The sequence below is a fragment of the Mytilus trossulus genome, chromosome 1, assembly GCF_036588685.1.
Source record: "Mytilus trossulus isolate FHL-02 chromosome 1, PNRI_Mtr1.1.1.hap1, whole genome shotgun sequence".
Classification (NCBI taxonomy): domain Eukaryota; kingdom Metazoa; phylum Mollusca; class Bivalvia; order Mytilida; family Mytilidae; genus Mytilus; species Mytilus trossulus.
The window spans coordinates 106453595-106471661 of NC_086373.1; the positions used below are offsets into that span (position 1 = coordinate 106453595).

Sequence of the window (18067 nt, forward strand, 5' to 3'; positions counted from 1 at the left end):
CTTTTTACTTTTCAATACTGTAAAAAGAATTTTTCTGTTTGCAACTTGTGATGCAAAAATTTACCTTTATAAATAATATATATATATAGTAAGTCTGATATGGTTAGCTCCCTTTAATAAGTAAAACAAGACAAAGACTTATATTGAGCAATGTGAATAATACAATATCTAATACATGATATATTCAAATATTCATAACAAATAAAGAATAATATAAAGTGAAAGATAGAATAAGTTAACCATTATCATCAGGCCGATATTATTTCTTTGGTTTCTTTTTATCTTAATCTTTTTGAGAGGGAACAATTTCATGGTTTAGATATGAATAGCTGTTGCATTTATTAGCATATAATTCTATTATTCGTTCATCATTTATTTGGCTACTGCAAATTTAAATTACTTTTAAAACATGCCATTGCATACCGGGTTCCTGAAAACAGCTGTCTCAAGTTTAGCCTTTGCAAAATAGTAGTGATATTTTAATAACATTTATCTAACATGGGTAATGATGTTATATTGAGTACATAATTAAAACTGATGTCCCTATTAGACAAAGCATTTAACATCATAATCTTTTAGGGTCTGGATGAAATTTACAGATAACAGGATAATGAGCAAAAAGTTCAGAATGCAGGGCAAAATTTATAGATAGAGAAAAATAGGCAAAATATAAAGAATAGAGAATAATGGGGTGCCAAAATATAACGAAGAGAAAAAAAAATATATTGAGGTCCCCAATCCAGACCCTTTTAAAAAATTACATTAAAGTGATTTTCCTACCTAGATTGTACATTATGATATTTTGTTTTAAATACAGGAGGGTAAAATGTAACTTAAAATAATGCCTACCATAACATAGTGTCCTTCTCTACGAAATTATTGTTAGGTTCTTACAGATAATATATTGTCTGTGAAATAATGTATGTGAAAATAAAATTTCATTATGACTGTCTTTCTGTCCATGACAATATTTCACCATGAATTACATTCCATGAAAATATTTCCTAATGGAGTTTGCTCTGAAGAATCCTAATCCATGAAATTATAAAATGATTTTTGGAATCTTTGAAATAATGTTCTTCAAATTATGTGTCAAATTTGTTGAAATGCTACATCAAATAATTATCATCTATAGTATACAAGCATGCTGTTTGCACATTTTTAAATTCATAAGTATTTTGTATATATCAGAAAAACATATATTTTACCAAAAGCTAATTAAAAAATTGCATTTATAAATCATTAAAGTTAAATATGTTAATACATTTATGTGTAGTATTACATTACACCATTTAGAATAATTAAATACTGCTAATCACTTGCAGTATATGTTTGTTATTATCAATATAATATTCATAAGACAAAACTGAATGACACTCCATCCATCTATGAAATAATGTCCAATATAGACATAATTCTATATATTTTCTGGCCATTTTACATAGATAGGGACAAAATATCATGATATATAATGATGAAGTATTGTCTTGGTGGACAATATTTTATAGGAAAATATTTTACTTTACAAAAATACAGGATTTGAAAATAATTCAAGTTATCTCCCTTCCTTTGCAATTTCAGTGCACCCCAGCTGCTCTATTTTGAACAAACTGTCGATATATCAATGTCACATAAATAGCTAACAATAAAATAATAAAGAAATCGTCAAGAAATCCTAAGACACCAAACACAGCTTCTGGTATTATGTCTAAAGGTGAAATAAAATAAAGTAAGGCAGCGAGAAAACACACAATCACACGTAAACGAAACATCCAAATTAATCCTCCAACCGTGAAAAATTCATTGTAAGTGTGTCTAAGTAATGTTGGAAGGTCTCTTATATAATCCATCAACTGAAATAGAAACGTAAAAACATGTTATTCTGGGTATGGCTCTGATGAAAAGTGAGTTTATAAATATACAGTAACATCATAGAATAGTAAAAACATGTTATTGTGGGTATGGCTCTGATGAAAAGTGAGTTTATAAATATACAGTAACATCTTCAGCAACATTCATTTACTGTGACATTGGTTTTAAGAACATCAACTCTAAATATTTCATTTGTTGATTCTTTGATGGATTCAAACTTGTAGTCTAATTCACTAACCAATGATATAGGCCAAATAATAACTTTTTTGTTAAATAAATTTATTAGATGTCAGTTTTTTGGGGGAATTTTAATACATAATGTGCAATTATAAATAGTTAATACTTTATAATAATGATAAAAATAATAATTATTTGAACTTACAGGTCGAGGAGCACCAGAAAATCGTCTATTATATTCATTAACTCGTGTTGAAACATTTCTCTTTTCTTCTGTTTCATTATTATTTTCTTCTGGCGTAAAATTCACCAGCAGGAGTGTTACCTGAAAATATATCAAGCAATAAAATCCTCAAAGATTCATGAATTTGACAGCAGCAGTTAGAGAATATGCTTGTCCTTGACCTTTAGTGCAAACATGAAACAAGATTTTGAAATTCGTCTACCACAGTACTTTTTAAATTAAATATTTACATACCATAACTGGTTTGAGTTATTATTCTTGGAGATTTGAAGGAATAAGAATGATTACCATAATACTACCGACAGCAGAAAATAAGACAAGAACAATACAGTTTTGCTTAAATCTGTTTCATTTAGACTTTGTTATATGTTGTCTTATTGGCATTTTTACTATAACTCCATATTCTATATATAAAGTGGTTCAAAAATCTTAATTTTTACAAACAAATTGAATTCAGAATCAGATGGTTCTGTTTGTAGTTTTATTTAAGTCTAAGTTTGCAAGGATCCCATATACCAAATATAGTTATTCTATTTCTCATAATATATTAAGAGGGAAATTCACACACCAGTTTGTTTCGGCAGTTCTGAACAATGGAGATGTGGTCAATCATACTAGACATATGATGGATGGAAACCTTATAAGGCATCTGTATACAAGGTAAGAAGCATTTTAAAGTCTTCTATCCTCTGAAATATAAAGCCCTATACAAATTGCTTACACTGACAACACTGCCAGATAAGTAGACATATGTCTTCCATTCTGCAACTATTGTTGCAAACAAGACAAAGCCATGCAAAAAGTAAAGTTTAACAATCAATCCCATCATTTCTTTTAAATATGTGATAAATATTTAACCCTGATTCTATAACAAACACAGTCAATCAAACTACTATAAGAAGAGAAAAGTAAAAACACAAAAATACTGAACTCCGAGGAAAATTCAAAAAGGAAAGTTAAAAATCAAAAGGCAAAATCAAAAGTCCAAACACATCAAACGAATGGATAACAATAGGTCATATTTCTGACTTGGTACAGAAGGATCACTAAGGAATTTTTCACCTGAAGATTTTATGTGACAAAATGAGCTGCGTCGGATGGAAATCAACTGTTCAAAACAGACCAACACATGAAAAATTCGTCTTTGATTTTGATTTCAATGTTCATAAATCTGACAATGAAAGTCTTACTCATATACATGAATACTTCCCCAACTTGCATACGATCGATTTCTATCCAACACAGCTCAAATCAAGGAGATATAAGCTCATGAAAAGAGACAACCTTAAGTCTATAGATGAAATCATGAAAGCATTATGACAATTCAGCATTTAAAAAAAAAGAGTCATGAACCTTTAACCTTAAAGTAAAACCTTGAACTACATTCAGATCTTAATTTTATAGTAAGGAACCTTTATCTTTATAGGTTAGGAATTCTTTGACCTTTACTAACTGAAAGTACAGAGAATAAGAGACTTTTTTTAAACTCATTCTTGTGTTTTAGCTGAACTGAAATTGAAATGGTGTAAAAGTTTATCTAAGAGCTGTGTAAGTACAGCCATGAGCCATTATGGAGTAAACTGATATTTTACCTGTTGTCTACAGACAGGACAAGCTATAGCTCCCAACCATCTACTACCATGCTGCCAATATGTAACTATACAAATACCTGAAAATAATTAAACAGTTTCTTACTAGTTATTGCCCCAACCAACTACTATCTTGCTGCCAATTCGTAACTATAAAACATAAATACTATTCTATACTGTACATTTGCTGTGTCAACAGCAGGTAACATATCTTTACATTTTTACTGTCGAACAGCAGTTTCATATAACTTTACATTTGTTCTGTCAACAGAGGTTTTACTCATTGTTGAAGGCCTTACGTTGATCTATAATTGTTAACGTCTTTGTCATTTGGTCTCTTGTGGAGAGTTGTCTCATTGGCAATCATACCACATTTTCTATTATAGATATAGGAAGATGTGGTGTAAATGCCAATGAGACAACTCTCCATCCAAATAACAATTTAAAAATTAAACCATTATAGGTTAAAGTTATGTTATATTTGTACTGTCAACTGCAGTTCACAAAATTGTACATTTGTGCTGGCAACAGCCATTCCCATAACTGTACATTTTTACTGTAAACAGCAGTGCCCATAACTGAACATTTGTACTGTCAAAAGCAGTTAACAAAACACATAGCTCTCCATATTTGTACTGTCAAAAGCAGGTCACATAACTGTAAATTTTTCCTATCAACAGCAAAGCAGTTACTGGTAGTCTATTCTTACCACAAAAACAATGGCCACAATTTGTTTCTACCCCATACTCAGCATTATTTAGACAGATTGGACAGGTAGCACTCCCATCATTGGCATTACGTCTGGGTAGTTGTTGCTGTGGATGATCATGCCCAATTACCTCCCTTGTAGCAGTGACGCTGGCAGCACTGTCAGGATGGATCCTCAATAAACCTTGTCTTTGGCTGCAAATATTTTACCTTATTAATTTTTTTTATCTTTACTCTGAAATATGAACAGATGAGTTACTGTCTATCTTTGTTGGTTTTTTTTTAACTGTACATTACTTAGTTGTAAAACTTGTGTCTCATCAGTTGTGGTTTTTTTTTAGTTTTGGTCCATAATATGTTTCTTCAATTATGCTTGATGTTTGCTTTATTTACAGTGGCAAATATCTCATCCATGTCAAGGATGAAAAAAAGTTAACAGTTTGTATAATTGGTACAGCCCCTGGCACTCTATACAAGAGGCATTAGATTTATGGTCCCCATCCTGGCATGACTTGCTGCACATTTATACTTCCCCATGGCCAAACAAATGTCCCATTTAAGCAAAGGTTTTACTAACTGTGAGAGTTGACCATAGGATTACATATTTATATACCTTCAGTCAATCATTTGCAAATATGATTTTTCTAGACATGTATATTTCTTCTGACAATTATTTCAATCTTGCTTTACAGTTAATATCTTCAACTATATTTTTTTCCCAAAAGTTTAAATAAATGTGTCTTTTTGTTAACAATAAATTGATCTCTTATATTAAGACCTTGGGACTATTTTTATGCCTGCAAAAGACATTAAGTGTTACCTTTGACCCTCTTTCTGTCCATCCGTCCCATTTCAGTTTCAGACTTTAACTTCAGTTTTTCTCATCAAAATTATGTTATTTTGTAAGTCAATATCTGTTTTTTATACTGCATTTATTTATCAGAATTAAAACGACTTAATTTGACAACAAAACATCATCTCAATATCGGCAGGTATGTAATTATTGGTAACGACATGGTGGTCACTCATCTTAATATCATCAGATAATAGACCAGTGGTAACTCACCTTAATCTGATCAGGTACATGACCAGTGGTACTATAAGGGCAAGAAGAACAATAAATGCATATATCAATTCATCACCAATACCTTCTACCATTGTAGCTTTTCTAAAATATCCACCCATCAAAAATAGAAATCTAGCAAAAAAAAAAGAGAAAAATATGTATTTCAAATAGTTTGTTGGTAAATGTAGAAGTTTATCAATGATTATAAATTATACATGCAGTTTTATTATTTCAGAGTCTTTCACAAGTACTAAAGCTTTCTAATGTATTGGCAAAGTACAACTAGAAACACTGTTTGAAGTTTATTGCACATTTAAACGTACATGGCATTGCTAAAACATTCACTGATAAAACCGTGACAATTTTTCCCTGTTCTTTCAGTAATTGATAACATTTTAACCTGTTTGAGAGACAGGTTCTCGTCTCCTCTTGTAAGTATTCCTTTTGTTAAAGATATTTCAAAAAAAATTGCTCAAAACAGATTTCCAAACTGTTCCAGGACATTGCTGGTAAATATAATCCTATCAAATAGGTTTCATAAAATTTTGGCAATTATTGTACACATGAGAGAGCTAACGATGCAATTTCCATGAAATTAATGTTTCCAAGGGGCATAACTTTTTTACAAATGATTAATCAGCACTGATTTTCCAACAAATCCAATTTCATTATCGATCTTAAACAATGATATACATCTTAGTTTCATAAAAATCTGGCAAGAATTGTACATGTGAGAGCGCTAACAACACTTGAAGGATGGACTGATTAAAGGAAAGAGCTGAGTATTTTCATGTCTCCTGCAAATGTTACTCAGATAAAGGTTTTTATTAAACATCATTACATGATAAATCTGACATATGTATACACAACCCACATGTCAAACACAAGTTTCATAAAAGTGCTTAATATTTAAAATTCCAATGTCCCTCTGTTGCACATATTTTATCTATCCAAAGTACATGGGCAATAAAGCAAATTATAAATATCTTAGAGAAATGATGAACATGTATTCAGAGCAAAAACAATGTGATTTCTGTTAAAATCAATTTTTCCAAGGGGCATAAGTTGATCTGCCACCTTTAAAGAACTTGTCTGTGATATAGCTGATATAAAACTACAGTATAAGATTTATTAAAATCTGGCAAGGATTGTACCTGTGATAGTGTTAACAAGACCAGATAGACAGGGGAGACAGACGCTTGGATTTCTATGTCCCTACAAAGGTGTGAGCATGGGAAAATTAGTGGTCAAACATTTCAACAAATTTGATTTCTTTACTCTGACAAAATGTGGTTGCAAATGAAACATTTCAAACAATAAAACAATGCTGTATTTAAGGTCAAGTTACAGCTGGGAACAGTATATCATATATGTTCCTGGTTACAGTAAATGGGCTATATCACAGATTTCAGTAAAATTTGGCATACAACTCTGGCTTGATGAACTTCAACTGAAAATCGAAATAATAATGCATTTATCTCAATTATCATTTGAAATATTACTGATTGAATTTTTACAAAATGGGTCAACATTTGTGTAGAAAGCACATAAAATCGTCGAAAACCCTTCTACAATTTGTCTAAAAATCGCTAAATCTCTAATTCTACTCCATAGATTTTTCTTAAAAAACTATATGTTGGTGATACATAAATTTCCGTTATAATGATGCAAAATAAAGATAGGGTCACCGACTTCGTTCTTACGGTATACATCATTCAAAGTTGCGGTCTTTGTGAAAAAATTCAACAAAACGTCGAAATAATCATAACGTTGATTTTTGACTTTTTCACTACCAACAAGGTTACAAATTGATTGTTAGACAAAAAACGAAGTCGGTAACCCTATGATTATTTTATATCATTAAAACAGAAATTTATGTTTCAACAATATATAGTTTTTTAAGAAAAATCTTTGGAGTAGAATAAGAGATTTGGCAATTTTAAGACAAATTTTAGAAGGTTTTTCGCCAATTTTATGTCCTTTCTATACAAATATTCACCCATATTAATAGAAATCAATCTGCAATATTATTTAGATAATAAAAGAGATAAATGCATTATTTTTTTGATTTTCAGTTGTAGTTCAACGAGCCAAGGTTTTATGCAAAATTTTAGCAAAAACTGAGACATAGCCCATTTACTGTTCCTTGACCTTAAGCACATTTTAAATGTCAGATTGAAGAAGTCAAGGGATAAATATATTTCTATACCAAGTGTCAACCTTCTTGGAAACAGAATAGAAAACTTTCTATTTCGATGAATTTCTGTCAAAATCTTTGGTTTAATTGAACTTCATTCATGCCTTTAGGGGCATCGTTACTTCCGTTCCAATGTTGAGCCAGTGGTTAGAAAACTATTATGCTATATTGTACAAATTCATCAGCAAACCGAATTCTCGTAATCGACAATCAGCACTGCTGTCATTCGGGAATTGTGATAAAGTACCTACAGAACATCCATTACTTCTAGTTTATCCTGCACAATGATGATCACTAAGATGCTTGGTGTGGTGAACATTAAAAGTGCAGAGATACAGGAGATCCCCTCTTTCTGGTTAAAAACATCATAAAGGCACGCATAATTGACAAGTTTTTTCAGGTGACGGACAAACTCGAAAGTGGTCTATTAGTAGTTTTAATTACACCTTATGTAAGAATCTTGGGTTTTGATTGGTTGATAGCCAGTGTATTTTTCACCAATTTACTGTTTTCAAAAGAATATTGTTCATTTTTTAACAGTGTCCGCGGGTATATGCAATAAGGATCATTGGTAATGCCTTTTTTTCCCCTCTCTGCCATGGTATTTGCCAAAAAATACTCTATTGGACTGGACGCTTGTAATGTCACCATCATCAATGCATTTTTAAACTTTAAAATTCTGTATTATTTAACAGATATAGCATGTTCTTGAGGGGTATTTGCGAAAAATACCAGTCTTGAGAATGAATTTCCCTCGCCTTATGGCTCCTGAAATTTAACATGATATATAGTGTTGTAGACCTTGAGATATTAAGATAGTCTAACTAGTTGAGTTAGGGAAGATATTCTTTGGCTCAATTGGTTAGAGCGCTGCCTTTAGCGGCCGAGATTGAGGGTTCCAACTCCGCTGGTACCATCCATGGCGCTGTGAGTAATTACTGGCACTACTTGTACAAACTAGTGTATATAGGTGCCAGGCAGTTGATTTCGGGTCATGGTGGTTGACCAGCGGTCATAAGATGACAATGCCAAATCTCGGTGGAACTGCCCAGAAGCTTTCCAAGTAAATGTCTCAGGTGTACACTGGTAGTGGACCTGTGAGTTGCTCGGATGGATGGCAGCAGCCCAAAAAAAGAAAAGAGGGGAGAGTGTTGTAGACCTGAGATATAAAGGTAGTCTTACTAGTTGAGTTAGGGAAGACCTTCATTGGCTCAACTGGTTAGAGCGCTGCCTTTAGATCCCGAGATTCAGGGTTTGAATGCCGCTGGTACCATCCATGGATTTTTCCCTTCAATATGTTTAAAATACCTCTACACGAACACTGATTCTTTAAAATAAATATAAAAATATATGACATACTCTATGAATGTTGGAAAAATAGGTCCTAACCTCAGTCCTGTCGAATAACCTGACCAAATGAAGAAATGAAACTTGACACTTCTGACTGTTCTGTCAGTTCTGACACTGACAGTGACACTAGACTTGGTTATGTCGTATTAAAGAAACAAGTGGTTTGGAAGAACATGCTTTACTTTTTGTTGCGTTCAAAAAAATAATTTACCAACCTTAGAATTAATCGTCATTACTTAAAACCTGCATTAATCATCAATATTTTTATCACAAGCAGAAGAAAAACAAAACGAAACCGGAAGCGGAAGTTACGAGTTGCAGCCCTTGGTTGAACTATTTACTGTTTTTGACAGAACTGGGGCGTAAAAAACAGGAAAATGAATCGTGAAGAAGTCTGCGATAGCTTAATTATATGGGTATTTATTGATTTTGATGAACACGTTTGCGTGTGTTCCACATTAACATTTCATGTGTTCATTAATTGTAGCACAAAATCTATATCACATTTGCTGTTCGCAAATCTGCCATTTTTTGTAAATTATGAAATTACACATGCAATTTATAATTTAATGCAAAGTTTAAATGCCATGTAGTCAGGTGTGATAATATACTCAAACTTAATTGGGACTCCCTGTAAGAGAATATATCTATATACAGTGGAGTCCCCGGTGTCTGTGCGGCCCGTGATACCGCGCATTAGGTGATTTCGTCATATCAACACAGTAACACAAGTAAAATGGTTCTTGTTATTGTTTTAGCATCCCGAAGGGATAAAAAAGAATAAAATCGATAAGTTCAAGAGTTAAATAATAACTTGCAATCCCGTGATTTACAATATTTGGCCAATTTCCTTTAAAAAAAATTACATCATCAGATAAAATTTGTTTTATTGAAGTCAAATTTATATCAGATTGAAATAATTTTTGCTCTGCATCCTTTGCAGTGTTCTTGATTCAAATTCAGCTATATTTCGTTTCCAAAAATCTTTTCTTTATTCAAAATAATCTATTTTTGGAAGGCATGCGCGAAATCACCGGACATTGGAGGAACTCTCAGAACAGGGGTTTCCCTAATTTTGGTCACAAATTACACAAATTCTTGGGGGTGAAACCATACAAACAGATGCTTCTATTAAATAAAAGTATATTATGAATATTATCCAATTATTGGTTTTATCAGTTGAATGAAGTGAAGCCATAAGTCTTAGGTGCGCGGATACACCGGACTGCACCGTACACATGTTTTTAAACGCCTTATTGCTATTTAGATATAGGAAGATGTGATGTGAGTGCCAATGAGACAACTCTCCATCCAAATAACAATTTAAAAAGTAAACCATTATAGGTTAAAGTACGGCTTCAACACGGAGCCTTGGCTCACACCGAACAACAAGCTGTAAAGGGCCCCAAAATTACTAGTGTAAAACCATTCAAACAGGAAAACCAACGGTCTAATCCATATAAATAAAACGAGAAACGAGAAACATGTATATATTACATAAAAAAACGACAACTACTGTACATCAGATTCCTGACTTAGGTCAGGTGCAAACATTTGCAGCGGGATTAAATGTTTTAATGGATCCAAACCTTCTCCCTTTTTCTGAAACAATAGCATAACATCACAACATAGAAAAACATACGATAAAATATCAATTGGCAGACTTAACTCAATCAAAAAAAATTGTCTGCCTTAAATTATTTGACATTGCTAAAGTTGCTGTAAAATTTGGACACAAGCCACATCACAAATGAAAATATCTGACACCACAATGGTTACATGATATCAAAAGTTCAATCAGCCCAGATCCCGGGGTCAAGCAGAACAGATCTCCAAATAGCGATAAAATGTATTAAATAAGAATCCTGTTGCTTTCTAGTCCCTTATCACTATTCGGAAATCTGCAACCCTTGCCACTAGAATCAGCGCCTTTTAAACAATTGACATCATATAACAACTCTTTTCCTTTATGGCATCAGATATTTTCTAGTACAATGTATGACATCAAAATTTTATGGCAGCCTTTGTGATGTCCAGTAATGGCGTACAGAAGCTGCCGCAAAATTTTGACTTTAAAAAATAAAATGTCTGACGCCACAAAAGAAAAGTTATTGTTGTGTATGATGATAATAGTTCAAGTGTAGCAAATCCTCAAATAGCTAAAAGGTTGATAGAAATATTTACATAATTGGGTATAAAGCTGAACTGTGACTCAATATGGCCCTAAATCTGTCTGAAGAATCTTCTGATGACATCACATGATTCACATCAAATGTGAAGAAAATGCTCCAACCTAAATGTGAACCCCTGTTATTAGCTGAATATTGTTTCTTATAAAAATCAAGTGATCAATCATTTATCGAAGATTATTTGTGGGGGTTGACTTCAAAAACTGATTTATAATTTTCAAGGTAAAAAGAAAAATCACATCCATAGGTCACCTGAGATCCTTAAACATTAACCAAAACTTCAGAGCAAACTTAACCAAGTCCTAACTAACTGTAAAACAATATACATTTGTAAGCCTAGTATCTTGTACGAGTTTTAAAGTAAGGTATAAAATGTAACTTGATTTGTTAGATTGAATGACCTTTTATTGTCTACAAATGTAATTATTGAATATACACTAAACAGTAATGAAAAGTTACATTCTTTCTAGTTGAAAGTTTTATCAAACAAATGTAAACAATTCTACAGTGGAATATACAGTGATATATATAAAATTCCTATTAATTATTTCAGATGCAGACATTTGAGGTAGAGGCATCATGTAATTCAGCAGGAGATCTAAGTGATGGTGTGGCTATGTCTCAAGTTCTTCATCAAATGTGAGTATTATTGTGATATGATTAACGATGTGACTGTGAAGTTCCTTTTTCTTCCAAAAGCAATTACAGGTATTTTATCTAAAAATGATGAATATTGTCAGTAATGAAAGATGATCAAGTAAATGCAATGAATACCTTATGTCTCACAAATTATTATAAAACATATGTTATTTAAAAAAATGTCATGAATGTTTTGTGATAGCTTTAAATTAATTACTAAATTTCTTTTGCAGAAAACTAAAATCCACAAAATGTAACTTTTGCTCAAACCACAAAAATTGATACGTACCCACAAGTAAAAGTACTTTTACTGTTTTACAGTATTAAGAGGTGATACATACTTGTTATTGTGCAATATGTTTACTCATTTATATATCACAACAACCTTTTGTAGTAATGAAATTTTTTCACATTATTTTTAAGGTAATAAATAATAAAGTAAAACATAATTGCAGAACATAAACTGAAAGGCAATTACATGTGAATGCTGTGGTTCAGGTGTTATAGGAACACTATTCAATAATATATTAATTTAAAGGGAATGAATTTAGATGATATACAATGTGAATAAAGATTTATTTTCTGTAGAGCTCCAGATTATTTCGATGAGAGCTGGTTGACAAAGATAAAACCTGATGTCTCAACAAACTGGAGGCTGAAGGTAAGTAAAAATGTACATGTATTTATAATAGATTAATACATCTGACACGAGGACATAGATATAAGAAGATGTGTTATGAGTGTCAATGTGACAACTCTCCATCCAATCACAATTAGTGAAAGTAAACCTTTATAGGTCAAAGTACGGCTTTCAACGTGGAGTCTCGGCTCACACTGAACAGCAAGCTTTTGAAGGGTATCAAAAATGACAAGTGTAAAACCTTTCAAACATGAAATCATACATGTACAGTGAAACCTGGGTAAACCGAAAACTGATAAAACCGAATTTCAGTTTAAACCGAACAAATTTCAAAGTCCTGAAAAAATTTCCCTATCAATTAACGTTAATCTTACCTTACAAAACCAAACCCTGTCAACACCGAATTCTGAAGGCTTTTTGAAAGCTAGTTAGTAAACTTGTCTTAAAAAATTACCTGTCAAAATCGATCAATAGCAATCAAAACAAAAAAGCAGTTTTAATTATTTCATGCATGATTTAATTAAACAAACACAGGAAGGCAGAGTATTCCCGTGGGTATTTGAGATTAATTAACTGGTGAGTTGTAACTATTTAGCATGTTTGTGTCCATGTCTAAAGAGATTTTTTTGTAAAGAAACGTTAAACTGGTCAGCTACCACCATGGCCGATAATGAAAAGGCAGAAACTTTCAGATCAATCAAATGCACCTTACTCTAATAATTACGACAACAAAATCGTAACTGCAATTTTGTAGCTTAACTGTTTAATTAGATAATTGTTTTAAAATGTTTCACTGGATTAAGAAGTCGTGCAACACAACAAGGTCAATGGCTTTCGATTGTCAGATACCTGTTAGAGGCCCTATATATTTGATTCGGATGCTCCCAAAAACTTCCGTTAGCTATTCAGCAACAATAAAGTCCGAGAATAAACTGGACCCCTGCTGTTGTTTCACTTTTATCGTGTGCCGAAGTATCAATCAGCGGGTGACCAGTTTAGTCCGAGAACTCGTGTGAACAATGATGTTCCGGATTCAACTACAGAATCATCATTTGACAGTGACTGCAAACTTGAATTAGTCAGTGCATAAATTATAGGTGAGAAAATAATTATCAAAAGCAAAATCCCTCTATGTCGGACATCTCACAAAAACTAGCGTGATTGACGGAGTGGCGTTTGATTTATTAACAAAAATGAAGCAATACGTTTATCATCATCTACTTATATTTTTTACATTTACATCTTAATCAACACAAAAATAAATTGCCGTCTGTTGTGTCACCTATAATCCCTTGTCAGTAAGTGCCAAAATTATTTTGGTGTCGACTTCCTTTTACCTCTATAATCCGAACACCTGTGAAAACTGAACAAATTGCAAAGTCCTGTGGGTGTTCGGTTTGGACAGGTTTCACTGTATTTAGAAATTATTCACTGAACGGAGCATGTTATAATTCTGAGACTAATCCTTTTGCAATAAGTGAAAAAAATAAGTTCATGTGTAGACAGGAATTACAAGTGAGAACTTTGTATATTTTTTTATTTTAGGTCAGTAACCTTAAGAAGATCCTTAAAGGAATCTTAGAGTTTAATGTGGAGGTGAGTTTAATTGTAGATTTCTGGACGTCATTTTAATTGTAGATTTCTGGACGTCATTTTTAATTGTAGATTTCTTGACGTCATTTTTAATTGTAAATTTCTGGAGTCATTTTTAATTGTAGATTTCTGGAAGACATTTTTAATTGTAGATTTCTGGACGTCATTTTTAATTGTAGATTTCTGGACGTCATTTTTAATTGTAGATTTCTGGACGTCATTTTTAATTGTAGATTTCTGGAGTCATTTTTAATTGTAGATTTCAAGAATTCATTTTTAATTGAAACTGTTAAATACAAGAAATAAATACATCTCTTGATTCAGACAATACATGCATGTCAAAGGTGAAAGATTTCACCACTTTAGGTTTACAGAAGAAGCTGTGCGTTCCTCTTAAAGAAGGAAGAATTCTTACTCAGTTTCTCTTTGCTTACTAGTAATTTATTATATAAAATATGAGAATTGTTATGCAATATTTTGATTTTTCAATGTCTTGAACTTTTTTTTTTGTTACTTACCAACAATTGTGCATTTCACTTTCTGTATCCTTCAGATAATGTTTAAAAAATTGTTTTAAATAGATATAGGAAGATGTGGTGTGAGTGCCAATGAGACAACTCCCCATCCAAAATAAATATATAAAAGTAAACCATTATAGGTCTTCAACACAGAGCCTTGGCTCACACCGAAAAAAAAGCTATAAAGGACTCCAAAATTACTAGTGTAAAACCATTCAAACAGGAAAACCAACAGTCTATTCTATATAAAAAATGAGAAACACATATAAATTACAAAAACAAAATACAAGTACTGTACATCAGATACCTGTTGTATTTCCTTCTTATTGGGCAAAAAGTACACAAATAGCCAAATAGGATAAAGGATCATTGATTGATAGAAAAATTTTGAAGCATATTTGAAAAATAACTATATGGTCTAAATACTCAGATTGTCTGCCCTTAATAACCAAATCCATTTTGTATACTCATGGTGCAAAAAATATGTATAAATTATAAGTTTGATAGTTGAATCATTATTACTGTTGCAAAGTTACGTATAGTTTCAGTTTTCCTTTTAATCCTATAAAGAATGGATGTATGATTACTATGAATGTGATAATATATTTATTTTAATATTTTATAGATACTTGGAATAGAGATACAGGATTTCCAGATGCCTAATGTTAATCACATTGGTAAGTTGATAGTTTTCACCCTATATATAATGACAACAAAATAAAAATAAATAGAAACTTTTGATAAAAAGTAAACTTCACTAAAGTGTCATACCTGTTCTCTGTACATGTTAATGTTTTACTACAAAGTTTATTTGTCAACTAAGATGTTACGTAATTTCAGGTGAACACTGTAACACGTCAGAGCTGTCCTCTACGTGTAAATGTTTTACTAGAGTTTATTGTCAACTAAGATGTTACTTTAATTCAGGTGAACACTGTAACACGTCAGAGCTGTCCTCTACGTGTAAATGTTTTACTAGAGTTTATTGTCAACTAAGATGTTACTTTATTTCAGGTGAACACTGTAACACATCAGAGCTGTCACGCTTGTTACAGTTGATTCTAGGGTGTGCTGTAAACTGTGCTGACAAACAGGAATATATACAGAGAATTATGTCCATGGAGGTCTCTGTCCAACAGGTTGTAATGAATGCCATACAGGAGGTAGGTTTTACTCAAAATAATGTATTTTGTATAGGAATTTCTAATGTTGTGAAATTATTGACTTAACATTTAAAGAAAAATCCAAAGTGTAATTCTCAATAAGGGGGAATTTTCTTACAAAAAAACATAAATTTTGTATCCAGTTTATATAAGTCTACTTTGCATTTAATACTACATGTATATAAAATATGCCATAGATATTGTTTTAGATTTTATTTACAATCACAATTTATTATTTCATTATGTTATTTAATGTAGCTGATGATGAAAGAAGTGTCAACCAATGGGGATGGGGATTCTGAAATGGCTGATCAGGTGAGTCCATTCTTTAGGTAGGGTTATTCTAAAATTGCTGATCAGGTGAGTCTATTCATTAGAGAGGGTGATTCTGAAATGGCTGATCAGGTGAGAATAACGAACATAATCTCCCTTTTACCATGCAGTGACATTCATTAGACAATGTATCAGTTTGGGAGAATTTACATGATTAGTTTATTTCACCAAAGAATAAACTACACTTGATATTAACCATATGTTATTATCTGTTTACTTTTTCACTACAATTTCATACAAACGTGGATAAGTCTTTGTCTATAAGACCATCAGTATTTTTTTACTCATTGATTTGTTTATGTATAGTTGAAGAAAGCAGTTGATGATTTAAACTCAGCACTTGAAGACAAAGAAGACCTCACACAAAGATGTCACGAACTAGATGTACAGGTATGTATACATATATTTAGTGTAAAATTGAAAATGGAAATGGGGAATGTGTCAAAGAGACAACAACCTGGCCAAAGAGCAGACAACAGATGTTTTGTTGATGCTTTGGGATTTCAGTGGCATTAAATATATATTCTAATTCAACATTGTTACTAAATGTTCCTTTTGATTGGATTGGTTGGATTTAACGTTGTTTTCTGTCAATTTACTGTCTCAACTAGCGTGTCACCATTAAACTTAATTTGCAACCATCAAATAACCAATTGATGCTGTCAGAACAAAAAATACAATACAGTTACTTATCTCCTAATTCTTGTCTGAATGACAGTGTCCATTGTACACAATATATTCTTGTATATATATTATAAAAGCAAACTTTGACAGACCTTTGGATGACCTCAAAACAATATGTGCCATAATTATTTCAGTTTGACATATCTTATAACAAATATATAATTGTTTATAACAATTTTAAAACAAACAGGACTTTTATGGTGTGTTCACACATAATTCTAATTTGATTCGCATTAACTAATTTGAATTAGTTTAATTCGCATTCTAAACGTTTTACCTCCAAATGTAAATTCTAATTCATTTCAAATTCGATTAACTGTTGGAACCACGTTGACTTTTTATTCGTATTAACAAAAACGCATTTCTAATGCAAATTGAATAATTGAATCAATTCAAAATTAAAACAGAATAGTGTGTGAACATTACTAATCAATTCGATTCGCATTCGATTTCAAATTCAATTCAAATTAAATGACTGTGTGAACAAGGCATTATTATGTATAAAGGCATACATATTTTTCTGTGAATTGCACTTAAAAGTTTGTTTGTCTATAGTTGTTTATTTTTTTATATCAACTGATGATACAATATAATTCAAAGCAATTTATATTGTTAATTAAAAACAGTGAAGGCTGTTTGTTTTTGGTTTATATCATGTAAGAATTTATGATGATTTATCTATAGTTGATCCCTAAGAAGGCTTGTAAGGTACTAATTAGATTGATGGTAACTTTTAAAGGTTGCAGGCCTACTAGAGGAGAAACAAGTTTTATTCAGTGAGAATGAAAGACTGCAGGAGAGGGTGAACCAGGCAGAGAACCTGGACGAACCTAGGTAAGATTAACATAAATTTTAATAAAACAAACAAAATGTTTGGTTCATCATATGCAAGGCCTGGAACATCTCTTCTGTATACTATAGATTCAGAAATTATTACGATGTTTTTATTATTGTGAAAATGCGACAGGGTCATAATCGCAATAATTTAAACTCGCAATTTGAAATTTTTCATATGAATTAAACAGGATTTGTCTCAATATCCCTAAAATAAAAATCGTGTTTTAGTCGAAAATGTCAAAATCACAATAATAAATGCACGCAATAA

The 18067-nt window shown here is 31.8% G+C and overlaps 2 protein-coding genes across 3 annotated transcripts in view; one reads left to right on the forward strand and one right to left on the reverse strand.

Moving 5' to 3' along the window:
* Positions 1-100: 100 nt before the first annotated feature.
* Positions 101-9522, reverse strand: LOC134695953 (E3 ubiquitin-protein ligase RNF170-like). The gene is made up of 6 exons (XM_063557457.1): positions 9419-9522; positions 5657-5788; positions 4592-4785; positions 3886-3962; positions 2255-2374; positions 101-1853 (listed from the first exon to the last, which is right to left on the reverse strand). Exons 2-6 carry the CDS (start codon positions 5773-5775, stop codon positions 1578-1580), a joined length of 786 nt encoding a protein of 261 aa, XP_063413527.1. The 5' UTR covers positions 5776-5788; positions 9419-9522; the 3' UTR covers positions 101-1577.
* Positions 9497-18067, forward strand: part of LOC134695940 (protein Hook homolog 3-like) — a 23325-nt gene continuing 14754 nt past the window's right edge. For both annotated transcript variants that reach the window (XM_063557435.1, XM_063557444.1), the window contains exons 1-9: positions 9497-9619; positions 11946-12031; positions 12620-12692; positions 14217-14267; positions 15408-15459; positions 15797-15945; positions 16204-16260; positions 16585-16668; positions 17702-17796. In XM_063557435.1, coding sequence (XP_063413505.1) covers positions 9581-9619; positions 11946-12031; positions 12620-12692; positions 14217-14267; positions 15408-15459; positions 15797-15945; positions 16204-16260; positions 16585-16668; positions 17702-17796 — 686 coding nt within the window. In that variant the 5' untranslated portion in view covers positions 9497-9580. The remainder of the gene's footprint in view (positions 9620-11945; positions 12032-12619; positions 12693-14216; positions 14268-15407; positions 15460-15796; positions 15946-16203; positions 16261-16584; positions 16669-17701; positions 17797-18067) is intronic.